Source organism: Triplophysa rosa, linkage group LG9 (genome assembly GCF_024868665.1).
Source record: "Triplophysa rosa linkage group LG9, Trosa_1v2, whole genome shotgun sequence".
Classification (NCBI taxonomy): domain Eukaryota; kingdom Metazoa; phylum Chordata; class Actinopteri; order Cypriniformes; family Nemacheilidae; genus Triplophysa; species Triplophysa rosa.
In genome coordinates this window covers 2,898,664-2,911,554 of record NC_079898.1, presented here as the reverse complement: position 1 = coordinate 2,911,554, position 12,891 = coordinate 2,898,664, and the positions used below count along the sequence as shown (strand labels likewise).

General features: G+C 38.2%; 1 protein-coding gene across 2 annotated transcripts in view; it reads right to left on the bottom strand.

The window, feature by feature from the left end:
- LOC130559254 (exportin-5) overlaps nt 1-12,891 on the bottom strand; it is a 108,526-nt gene that overhangs the window by 18,524 nt on the left and 77,111 nt on the right. The window contains exons 27-30 of one of the 2 annotated variants that reach the window (XM_057342218.1): nt 11,177-11,280; nt 7,035-7,094; nt 6,395-6,501; nt 4,834-6,077 (exon numbers count right to left, since the gene is read on the bottom strand). In XM_057342218.1, the coding sequence (XP_057198201.1) occupies nt 5,964-6,077; nt 6,395-6,501; nt 7,035-7,094; nt 11,177-11,280 (385 nt within the window). In that variant the 3' untranslated portion in view covers nt 4,834-5,963. Of the gene's footprint in view, nt 1-4,833; nt 6,078-6,394; nt 6,502-7,034; nt 7,095-11,176; nt 11,281-12,891 lie in introns of those variants that run through there. The other variant, XM_057342217.1, reaches the window with a different exon arrangement.

Sequence of the window (12,891 nt, the reverse complement as noted above, 5' to 3'; positions counted from 1 at the left end):
TTTAAAGTTTTACTTAATTAATATTGCATATAGGAATTTATAGTCTGTTATATTTGACCTGTGCTTCTCTCTCCTTTATCTTAAATGTGTGCTCTCACTGAGAGTGTGTGTGTGTGTGTGTGTGTGTGTGTGTTTGCATACTTGTCCGTGTACGTGTGTGTGTGCGTGCGCATCCGTGTGTGTGTGTGTGCGTGCGCGTCCGTGTGTGTGTGTCTTTGTCTGTGTGTTAGTACGTGTGCATATTGTGTGTGTGGAGTGTTTTGTATGTGGGTATGTCTGTCTTCTGTGTTTTCAACTTTTTCCTGTTTCGCAGCTGTAATCTGCTTGCGCGCTGTGCTTACACGCTCACATAGTTTTGTCCAACTTCTAACGCCATAAAAGCATTTGCTAAAGTAAATTGTGGTAAAATTATTAGATATTATAGTGTTTTTGAACATTACCATAGTAAATGATACTATATTACAGTATATTATTGTAATATATTACTATTTAACATAGTTTGTCAATTCACAATATTTAATACAACGGAATACTGCAATACACATGATAAAATATCATTCACAGAATAGGGAGTAGTGTTGTCAAAAATATCGATATTTCGATAAGTATCGATACTGAAAAATCTGAAACGGTTCCAATACGCATGTCCCACGTATCGATACCAGCTGCGCGTTCCCGCTCACTCTCTTTTTTCCGACAGTGAGTTGACACACACTGCACGTGAACGCTGTGTCAACAGAGCTCCGCCTCCTCTCACAGACTTGACTCGTTTGCGGCAGTTAAAAAGTGTTAATGTTAGAAAAGATGGCCAGTGCAGAGTCTCAGTAACACATCTGGCGCTTGGTGAACGCTCGTTGACGCTTCCCATGTTTACCATCACGCTCTATGTATGTGCGCTGATCAATAATTTCATCCACTCGTTTTATTCGCCCTGGTTATATGTTGTTTATGTTCTTACAGAGTCTCCGCAACAGTTCTCATGTTTAATGCATGCGTTTCTGTCTTTATGTGCGCTCATCAATGATTTCATCCACTCGTCTCGTTCGCTCTGGTTAAGTTGATGTTTGAAATGATGCTGGTGCGGGTAAAGTCTCCGCAACAGTTCTCGCGTGTGATACACGTTTGCACTTTCTTGTTTAGCATAGCGCTCTATGTGTGTGCGCTGTTCAATGATTTCATCCACTTGTCTCGTTTGCTCCGGTTAAACGTTGTTAATGTTAGAAAGATGGCCAGTGCGGAGTCTCTGCAACAGTTCTTGCGTTTAAAGTTTGCGTTGGTTTCTGTCTATATGTGTGCTGATCAATGATTAAATGTGAATAAAAGCCAAATTAAAAAATTGTAATCATATAAATGTAGGCTATTAACTAACATTAACGAACAAAGAATGAGCAATACATTTGTTCAAGTTTTTTTTAATCTCTTTTAAATGTTAGTTAAAAAATACAACTATTTATGTAAGCTCTGGTCCATTAATACTGACAAATACAACTTTGATTTTAAATAATAAATGTATTAGTAAAATTAACATCAGATTAATAATTAATAAATAATGTAAAAATATACCTCATTGTCTAATCTTGTTCAATTTAACTTTAAATAAAATGTAAAAAATTTAGGGCCTTATTGTTAAGGAAGTTTTTACCCCGTGGTATCGAAAATGGTATCGAATATCGATATTTTTTTAGGTATTGTATCAAAGTTAGAAATTCCAGTATCGTGACAACACTAATAGGGAGGCGCAGAGATGACATATGTTTGAATGCAAAACCCGGAAGCGAGTTAGCATTTTAGCACTTCCGGTTCCATCTCTCCAATGTCTATGGGTTTTTTTAATGGGTTTTTGGTAAATCGCCCAAAATAAGGTCTGTGGTAAACAAAACTCACAAATAATGCAACATGGGCACAAATCTCTTAAATCGTAGATGTGGATTCATTCACGGAGTAATTACTCACCAGGGAACACATTTTTAATACATTTTGAAAGAGTTGTCGGAGGCTTGGTGGAGACGTTGATTTAGAGCGACCTTATGTGTAGTCTGTTGATAGCATTGTGTTAGCTTTTTACTTCTGCCGATTGTATTTCTGCTTCGAAAGTAACAAATGTGGTGTCAACTTGTAAAGATTATCTTGATAGACAAAACGTGTAAGTGTCATAACCCTTTTTTAATCACAGTCTATGGGAAAAATGCATAGGCTTTTGATCGAGGAAACCAGTGCGCCGCTAATTTCCGGGTTGGCATACAAAAACATGTCATCTCTTTGGCTCCCTATACAACCTACTACTGCTTACATATAGTAAACATTAAGAGTACATTACAGTATTTTTTTGTGTGCTAGTGAACGTTTTTAAGAATGTGTCAGCAGTTTTTAAAGGAGGCATGAATTAAAATCATAATTTTAACCCGAGCTTTTGTTATATTAGGGAAAGAGGGAATCGTATTCACGCGTAAGTGTCAGAACTGAAAACGCCCTTGTTACTGAGATTACATCTGTTATTGACACCAGGCCCAGCGAATGGCAGGTTCTGGAATGCACCTAGGTTGAACACCGCCTCCAAAGAAAAATATCAATGACTACTTCTAGCCATGCCCACTGGTTCGCGCACGACAGAACCAGTGGCGCAGAACCAGTGGCGCGGAACCAGATAGAGCGAGCAAGCAATAAACAAACATGTCGTTAAAGATAGCTAAATATTGTGCCATCCCAGGTTGTGGAAGAATACAGTCACTGCATAACCTTCCTTCGGATTCCGATATTAGGGATGGGGGGTTAAAGTTTATTTTTAAAGACGTTCCAGCTCATGTGGGAAAAACATGGAGCGTTTGTTCATTTCATTTCTCCAAGGATTCCTTTGTGAACAAGGCACTGGATTTGTAGAGAGACTAAAAATAAAAAGCAGTGCTGTGCCTTCAATATTGGATCCGATAGGAATGGCGCAGCAATCTTATGCTAGTAAAACATTTTTGTACTATGCGTCACTATTGCTTTGTTATTGATCGCTTGATCTATGCAGAGGTTGTCTGTGATCTTAAGCCCATGCGAATTGGGTTCTCTGTGATTTGGCGGGCTCATATATCATTTTTCAAGGTTTTATCCACCGTTTGCGAATAATGGAGGCTGTTTGAAGTGTTTTTGGTATTATTTCGGGTGCTGGGTGATATCCATAAGTTATCCATAAGTTATCACCGTGATCTTTTGTCGGGTTCGCGATCATGGGTCTCAAATGCAGTCAGTTATGGTCATATATCATTAAACGCCGTACAAGTATAGGCTATACAAACTATCCCCAAAGCCTTGCCATCACATGTTTGTTTTTCGTTTTTGACATTTGGGGAAGTGAATTATCATGAAATTTTAATTCTAAAGTGAACTACTTGATTATTTACCCTGCAAAGTGTCAGTTTGGCCTGGCTACTATTGACTTTCTTGGTCATTCAATCACAAATGTTGGGGCAGTTCCTCTACCGGATGAAGTCAACATCATTACATCAGTTCCCTGAACTACACCCAAGCACTGCAAGAGTTTTTAGGGATGGTGAATTTTTATCACAGGACCCTCAAAAGACAGCAAAAACATTTCCTGACCAAATTGACCCTTCGCGTGGAGTTTGATTGACATGCGAACGGACCAATCATAATGCCGATATTATGCGCCCCCCTGTTGCTACTGGCCATTTGTCCGACAATCAAACCATAGAGTTTAACTGGCTGAGCATTATGCGGTTTAAAAAAGTCCTTCGCAAATGTTGCTGGTCGTCACACTGTACAAACATGATCCCAGCTAAAAGTCATGTCACTGTGGAATCTTAGTTTTCATAATGTACAGTATAACAGTAAAGACTTCTTATGCCGAGTCACTTTCACATCCTGAATATATACTTCAAATGCATATTGTAGACTTTATTGCTTTTGGCTGAAAGTACACATCATTGTTTTCCAGAAAAGATTTTTCACGATAAATATTCTTTAGAGCAGTGGGAGCGCTTTGGCTGAAGTCGGACATAGCAAAATGGGGCGGGCTTTGTGAAGGATCAATTGTTTGAGGATGCTTAAGACTCCTTAACTCAAGCAACCATGCTATCTCATTCGATTCCGGATGCCCCCATTGCTATACCTATCGATGCCTCAGACTGTGCTGTACACAAACATTTACTTTGCGGTATTTGGCAACCCCTCACATTTTCAGTTGGTAGCTACACCCAAATGAGCAGAAGTATAGCACATTTGACAGAGTTGCTCACTTTATACCTAACATTCAGACACTTCCATTTCCTTTTGGAGGGCAGTGTTTTTATAGTATATGTTAACCACAAACCCTTGGTTCATGCAATGTCCACAGTGTCTGAGCCTTGGTCAACACATAAACAATACAGAACGGCTGACTCAAGTTTGAAAGTAGCAGATGTCCACTATACAGAGACAGGAGTAACGCAGATGAGTGTGATGTCTCAGGGGAAGGCCAATGGTTTGTCTCAAACAGGGCGGAAATGCGACTCAAACCGGCTCATGGGAGCTGGGCCAGCCAAGGGTTCCACAGGCTGCAAGAAGGGGTCGTCCAGCCACTAACAAGGACACCGACTTTAGGGAGGCATCTCAGACTGCTCAACCAGTGCAGTCCGCTACATAGCAACACCAATTTATGCATTCAGCGGACAAGCTCGAGCTCCAAGCAAGCTGATGTTGCTGGTGTATGTGAATTCTGTGTGGACCTGTGTAGGGGCAGACGCAGGCACCTCACAAATCACTGGCCTAATTACAAAACATACACACCAATAAAAAGAACAATAAGAAGGCATATCACATGAGTGAGCATTGATTTTGGGGTTGAGCGTTGTTATTCCTAATATATTTTGCCTTAGATGCTATAAACTGTAATGATCTGTTATACTGTAAATAATCTGTCATGCATTTAGGCATGTCAAGTCGAACACAAGTTAAGTCATTGTGTGAAAGTTTTATTTGAAAACAGCAAAATTCTCCAAAGATAAGTAGTTTGCATTTCTGAGAAAGAATCATATTTATTCTAAAACCATTGGCTTTATGTTTGCTTTCTCACATCTCACTGTCGTCATCATTAAAACTGCGCTTGGTTTCTGTTAGTGCCCGCCTGTAAAGTTTTGTCTTCTTCAATTTGACTGGCCTAAATGCTGCTTGCTGGCCTCCGTAATTTTTCTGGGTTTGAGGGAATATCTAAAATCCCAGTTGTTTGGAACGCAGCATAAGCGCTCCCTCCCTTCAGTGTGATGTTATTACTAGTAATCACCCATACAATGACGCTTTGACTTGGAGCGGCAAAGTACCGGCAACATCTGAGAAAAAGTGAAGGTACACTAAAGATTAAAATAGAGATGTATACTGTATACCGGCCCACTTCAAGCACTACACATTATAGTAGATGTCTGGCTTTCTAATAGAATATTTGCATCACAGACGATTTAAAGGGGTGGACAGGACATCACAGAAAAAAAAGTTCCTGTTTGACAGCTGTTAAAATAATGTGCCCATGAGTAATAGCTGTCAGTACTGTCTGAAACGGAATAAGACCTTATTTCCATTAAACTAAGTGTGACTATCGGACAATCAATAAAGAATGTGATCATTAGGAATTAAAGGGATAGTTCACTGCAAATTTAAAATTATCTCATGAAGTTGTTCCAATGCTGCATAAATGTATTTGTTCTGTTAAACACAAATGTTGGCAACTGAGATTTCTGGGTCATCATTGACTACCATTAAAATATTTCAAGTTTGTTTTATTTATATAGCACATTTAGCAAACACGGCTGACCAAAGCATAAAACATAGAAAGTACCACATGCACACATTCAAAGACAAGAGCTGATAGCGAATTAAAAGCTAGACAAAAGTAGTAATTCTTAAGGGATGATTTAAAAAAATCTGATTTAAGCCGGGGGAGGCTGTTCCACAACCTATGGCCAGCAATAGCAATGGCTTTATCCCCTCTATGCTTGAGCCGTGCTCTGGCTGGCCAAAAAACTCTGGCTGTTGGCCCTGAGTAAGTCCAGGCGAGGCACATTCGAATCCCGGAAGCCTCGGGCTTGATAGTGGAACTGCAGCTAATAATAATAATGGTACAACAATTAAGAAGATCGCTCAGATATGAAGGTGCTAGATTATTAAGAGCCTTAAGTAAAAATATAATCCGATATCTAAACGGAAGTCAATGAAGACACCTTAGAACTGGAGAAAAATGAATTGCTTTGTGAGCTCAAGACATTTAGAGAACATATCACATTATGAACATTTAATTACATAAAAAATGTTACTTATCTGATAAATGTTACTGTACTTATCTGCACATAATATAATAACGGCACACAATGTTATGTTAGAGTTGTTACACCATGTGGTGTTTTTTCAAAAAAAATCTCACCTCACACTGAAGAAGTTTCTTGCCCAATTCCGAGAGCTCTTCTGATGCCTGAGCAGCATTCATTTGAATACCATGAGAGGAATCCATTAACATCATCTCTTCATGTCCTAACCAGACAGTAACATGCCTTAAAGCCATTGTACTCAACAGTTCAAAATGCAAAATGTGACTGGGAACACTCAAAGTTGGTAACCTTGCTTTCCATATTTCTACTTTCATTACCTCTATGGTTAAGGTACACACTTTTATACAAACACAGGTCACACTTTATTTTAAGGTCCAATTCTCACTATTAACAAACCCTTAACTATGACTTCTGCCTCAATAAACTCCTAATTTGGTGCTTATTAATAGTTAGTATAATAGTTGTTAGGGTAGGATTAGGGATGTAGAATATGGACGTGCAGAATATGTGTTTTATAAGTACTAATAAACCGCCAATATTCTAATAATATGCATGCTAATAAGCAACTTGTTAATACTGAGAATTGGTCCCTATAATAAAGAGTTCCCCAAACACTTACTGTATATATAAATATACATATATACACAAGTATACACCCCCAAAGATCTATAAGGACAATCACAAAAGTACATTTACTATTAATGATAATTAACTGGAACTTGATCATAAACTCACCCTCTTCTTCCTCTTTTTTCCCAAACGAGTCTGGAAACTTTCTTATAATACAAGTCACACCTGGTAAAACAGGGTAAGAGTTAAGGGTGGGAAACGTTTGGTAATTTAGGATTCGATTTAGAGCTGATTCTCTATGTACTAATTAGCATATTTGTGATGTCATCTCGTAGCATTTGCGCTCAAAGTCAGCCAAGTGTTGTCACTTTTGCTTGTAGTCACTGAACTGTCACATACTGTATTTTCAATGCAACTAAGTGCCCAATAAGGGCCTGATCAGACAGAACTAGGTCTTCAATTTTAGAATTTTAAAGTTTTACTTAATATTGCATATAGGAATTTATAGTCTGTTATATTTGACCTGTGCTTCTCTCTCCTTTATCTTAAATGTGTGCTCTCACTGTGCGTGCATGTGTGTGTGCATGCGTACTTGTCCGTGTACGTGTGTGTGTGTGTGTGCGTGCGTGTCCGTGTGTCTGCGCATCCGTGTGTGTGTGTCTATGTCTATGTGTGTTAGTACGTGTGCATATTTTGTGTGTGGAGTGTTTTGTATGTGGGTATGTCTGTCTTCTGTGCTTTCACCTTTTTCTTGTTTTTACATGTACAACTTTAATTGTTTTGCTTATAGTCAATATGTCTCATGTACAGCTGCATTGTAACAATGAAAATTGTAAAAAGCGCTATATAAATAAAGTTGAGTTGAGTTAGCGATATGTATAATTAGTGTGAATCACGATATACTGTATGTCTAAATCGATTCTGAAATCGATTCTGTGTTTTATGCACAGCTCTTCTGTGAACTACGGCTCTTTGATCAGTAGGAAGTACTGCTCGATCTAAAATCATTACGAGATTGAGTCATTTACGTATACTGTAACATGCATTTGAAAAAGCAATACTCTTCAAACATCCTCACTATAAATATACTTTATTATCATGAAAATACAGGAAAAGGTTTGAAGAACATCAATAGAATATGACCACTGGCATTTCCTGGAGCTAATCGTTCTTCTTCTGTTTTCCATATTCGGAGTTTCTGCGCAAGAGCGCCTTCTGGCTTTCGGATTCTGGCAGCATTTAACCGTAATTCGTTGAGAAACTGAGAGCATAAGAATCGCACGATAAATCGGTTAGCCCTAGACAGAACGCGTCTTTTGCTGTTAGACGCGCCTCTTTTGAATTGTTTTAAGTTGACAGGAAGCGCTTTGCGTGCTGCTTATGCGCGCCTCGTGTTCTTGCCACCTGCTGCAAGAACGCCTCGTGTTTTTGGCGGAGCACTCTGAGCACCTGAAGTGCTAAAAAAAAAAACTCAACTCTGGGCAGAAAAGAGCTTGACGTCATGCTCCTTTTTCCCCATTGTCCAATCGAATGAAAGGAGAGGCAGTCCTTCCGATGTGGTGACGGAACATTACAGTTACTTGAAACGTCCGGAGATTGCAATGATGAAGATGAAACTTGTGTTGGCTGATGCGGGTTAACCAAGCAAGGTCAGAGCAATCGCCCTCTGCTTGTACCTTTTTAAAGTTTCTGATTATATGACAGTAAACAGCAACTAGAGCGCTCGCGCTAAAATCCTTGACTGACATGCCAGATGTTTCGGTGGTTACCTAGCAACATAAAAAAAAAACGCTGCGTGCTGCTCTTTTCATAGAGTCTTTAGAACAGAAAAGGCGCCTTCTGTGTGATCGCCTGCTAAAGCTGTTCTCATTGACATGTTTTCTTTTGCGAGACATTAAAAAATAATAAAATAGTAATTAAACATGACTCATTAATACTACAGTACGTTACACGGCAGTAACTTCCATAAACTGCCCCATCGCGCAAGCATGAGTCGCTGCAGGTCAGAGTAATGGGTGTGCTGAAAGGTGGGGGCGTGCCAAAAGGTGTCACATTGGTCAAAGGGGCTCTTCCTTGGCAACTGAGTTGACCAATCAGCGTTAACCACACAGATACATAATTTAGTTTAATCGGGAAGAAGGTCATAGCGTAATGTGTAATGCAAAGTTTGCAAACTTGTGAATGTGTGACCATAAGCCCTAAAAAACAAAACAAAACAAAAATGTATCAGATAAGTCTGTTTTGCTAAATTACAGAAGGTAACTTAACTGCTCTTACTCATCTAGAAGCAACTGTCATTATGTTTTATGAGTATTTCCGTCTTTTCTACATGTTTTTGTTTACATGTAACATTACTTGCAGTGAAATCATCCATCGTAAATCATAGTTGTTTTAAAACGGTAGAAATTACTTTAAGACAGCTGCTTTGTTGCTATTGCAATGACACCAAAGCAAATTATTTTTAACTTATAAAACACTAGTGCAACTGTAAGTGTTAATTTAGAGACATCTGTAACAGTAATTGTAATTGGCTTTTGATTGTGACACTCATCAGCTATTCCTTGAGTGTCAGTTATTTCCCAATAGTTCAACTCCAATACGGTCACTCCCATTTCCCTTCATTTTACATTTGTAATAAAACAAAACACAACACAACAACAGGCAGCGCTCAAGACTACGTTTAAGTAATAAAGACATCTAGATATTAGGGTTGTCACGGTACCATAAACATGTCTTACGATACTATACCAGCTGAAGTATCTCGATACCAAGTAGTATCACGATGCTGTGCCATATAATTCAAATCTATACAAAAAACACAGATTTAGATGAAACATTTTGTATTTACTATAGTAAACTGCATTATACTTTGCACTAGAATGTTGTTGTATTAACTGTAGTAATTGGATCAATTGTAGCAAATACATTTACATTTAGTCATTTGTAAATACTATAAATACTGTAGTATACTTAAACATTTACTATGATAAGTGTTGTATGTTAAAGTGAGTGTGGAGTTTGTCCAATAGGGGGAGGTGATGCATTGGGTGGGGGGTTGTAATCACTGTTAAAAGCAGAGAAGAACTCGTTGTAGAGGCGCTTGTATGTGTATTGTTTGCTGCCCAGATGGATCCTAAATAAAGAGAGACCATCAAGAAATTCCGTTCTCTTGGAGTTATTCAATTGTATTGGAGATACAACAATAAGACTCAAAAACACTTGTATCTATGAGTTTTAGTAGTTTACTGTAGTAGGAACTAATTCAAATGTGGGACAAATTTCATTGATACAGCAGTCTTTATAAAGGGAAATATTAGGCTTACTTTAAATGCAGAACTAAAACGGCCAGTAGGTGGCGTCAATTTTCCAATGAGTTAGTGAATCATTTAACCAACTCGTTCAAATCGCCAATTTGAATCATTAACTCGTCTGAGACATTCAAAATACACATTCATTTTGGAGATAAACACCGCAAAAAGGCAGATGTAAGTGTTCAAATGAATATTAATGCGCATATGCAACATTAACTACGGTACTACGATACTACCGTTTCAAAAATAGAGAGGCATCGCGGGTATTTTGAAGCTTTAGCATCGCGATGCTACCGTAGCACCGGTACACCGTGTAACCCTACTAGATATAGTTATGAAACTCTGACCTTAGTCAAAATGATTAGTCCAGGAACAAATATATCATCAGACCAACAATTGCCCATTATGAAATGTAACCAAAAACGAATAATATCCAATGTTTACCACTAAAGTGACATTGGAGCCAGCTGCCAAATTTAGGTGTATTTGGTGACTCAAACTCAAACCTCAGAATACGTCGAGGCCAATTTTAAAATAGGCACTATCTTTAAAAACCAACCGCAAATTCTTGGTTTCATATTTAAAAACTTCGATATCAAACCGCAACAATGAAAAGGTGGCTTTGGATGTAGTTAAATAGCACTTAAACTTAGGTGGAACAGGCAGCTTTCACAACCAATTGAAAAGAGCTTTCAGCTCTCCCCCCACCTTTCGGCCCAATTCTCCAACCTGCAGATAACCGTCTCCCATCGCCTGACAAAATCATTATACACCTCTGTTAAGGAGCAGTAGCTTTGGCAGTTTTACTGTATTTGTCAAATGCAGCGCCCCCAACTAATATCATTAAGTTACTATTATATTACCTAACATTTAAAATCGATTTTGAGATTTCGTCGACGTTCGAAACACAATGCATCTAGGAATCAAGTTTCCCCCCAACCCTAGTAACAATTTCACTTACATTTCTAATACGCTTGCATAAGGAGAAATACTTACTTAGAAGGTCCATGACCTCTCGTGTAAGCAACCGCAACATCTGTTCCTCCACCATTTCTCGAGTCACCTGGTTCTCTTCATAAGTATCATCCTCCACTTGACCGCTGATGAGACACATGATTTAAAAAGATGTGAAGTTTACATGTATGAATCCACATTGTATCCAACATCATAATAGTATTAGATTGTGTATTCGACTGTCTGGGCGCTGCCTTGAAATGTGACATGTCCTGAAATGGGGTAGGGGAGAATGGTGCATAACGTAACGCGTTTTGGTTGAGCTATGCATGCAACAAGACAGTGATTAAGATAATATATTACATGGCTTTTTTGAATGCTTGATTCTGATTGGCCAGTTGCGGCATTCCAAGGGTTGTTATTTTCAAATAACTACCGCTCAAAACTAATAACACCCTGTAACCCGGATGATGCACATCATTTTGAGAGGGGCAGTTCAATATTACACAAAAATTAATTATAAATATGTCTTTTAATAACATATATGACATTATATTTAAAAATGATAAAAACCAATTTGCCTGTTCGTGACATTTGAACGTCGTTTCTTACTTTAAAACCGAAACTAAAGGGCTTTTCCTCGCGGAAGGTCTGCATTCGGTAAAAATGAGCTAATAAAATATTTCATGTGGCAAGGAGCCGTGAAATAAGCCCCTTCAGTGTGATACAGGACCGGCCGGGGCTTATTTCTGCGATAACAACCGGCTGCCTATAAATTATCCCTTACATAAGATTGGATTTGTTGACTTACATACCCAACTGAGGTATCGAAAAAAAAAAAACTTTACTTTCATGCTGCAAAAAGCACAAATTGCTCGACCCTACATAACTATGCAAAACATGTTACAATTAACCCCCACGTTACGTTGTGCCCCGCTCTCCACTACTCTTCAGCAACAGATTTAGCTGAGCATTGACGACTTCTACGCTTTTCTGATATATATTTAGTCCTACCTATATTAGTGTTGTCAAAAATAACGTGTTAATGCATGCAATTAATTTTTTTCAGATTAACACGTTCAAAAATATTTAACGCAATTCATACTTTTGCTAGCGATACATTATGTGATCACGCTCTTACTCACGCTCAAAAGGCTTTTAAACAATTTGAAATGGTTGCTTTGTCCAGTATAGATGACAGCTTCTAGCTTGGCAGCCTGGCTCAGTTGTGAGCTTCAGCTGTCGGTGAGTCTCTGTCAGACAGCACACTAGAATTAAGTTTTCTTTCGTGCTTGAATGAACAAAAACACACAATATTATGTTATAAAGCCCATTTTGTCAAGTATCTTTGTAAGGACAGACTTCTACGAGTAAAATTAAGTCGTAAATGAATGCATAGAGTTGTGAAAATGGGAAAAGCATCAGATCCGCATATAGCGTCAGCTCTTAAATGGGCCACATTCTTAAACCTGCTGCTACGACTCCTGTCACTAATGTTAATCAAATAACAAAAAATAATTAAATGCGTTGTGTAGCTTTAATCAGAAATCTTCTGTATTTGATGTAGAATTCAGCAGTCAAGACTGTGGTGTTTCAGCACTTTCAATTTCTGTATTTTTCCTACATGTCTGACAAGGGATGGCACAGATATGATATTACAATTGGCTTGTAAAGACTGTTAGCTTAAATTAAAAGTTTTAAAAAGTCTAATAAATGTTCAAATTGAATTATTAAAATTATTAATTATTAAAATTAGA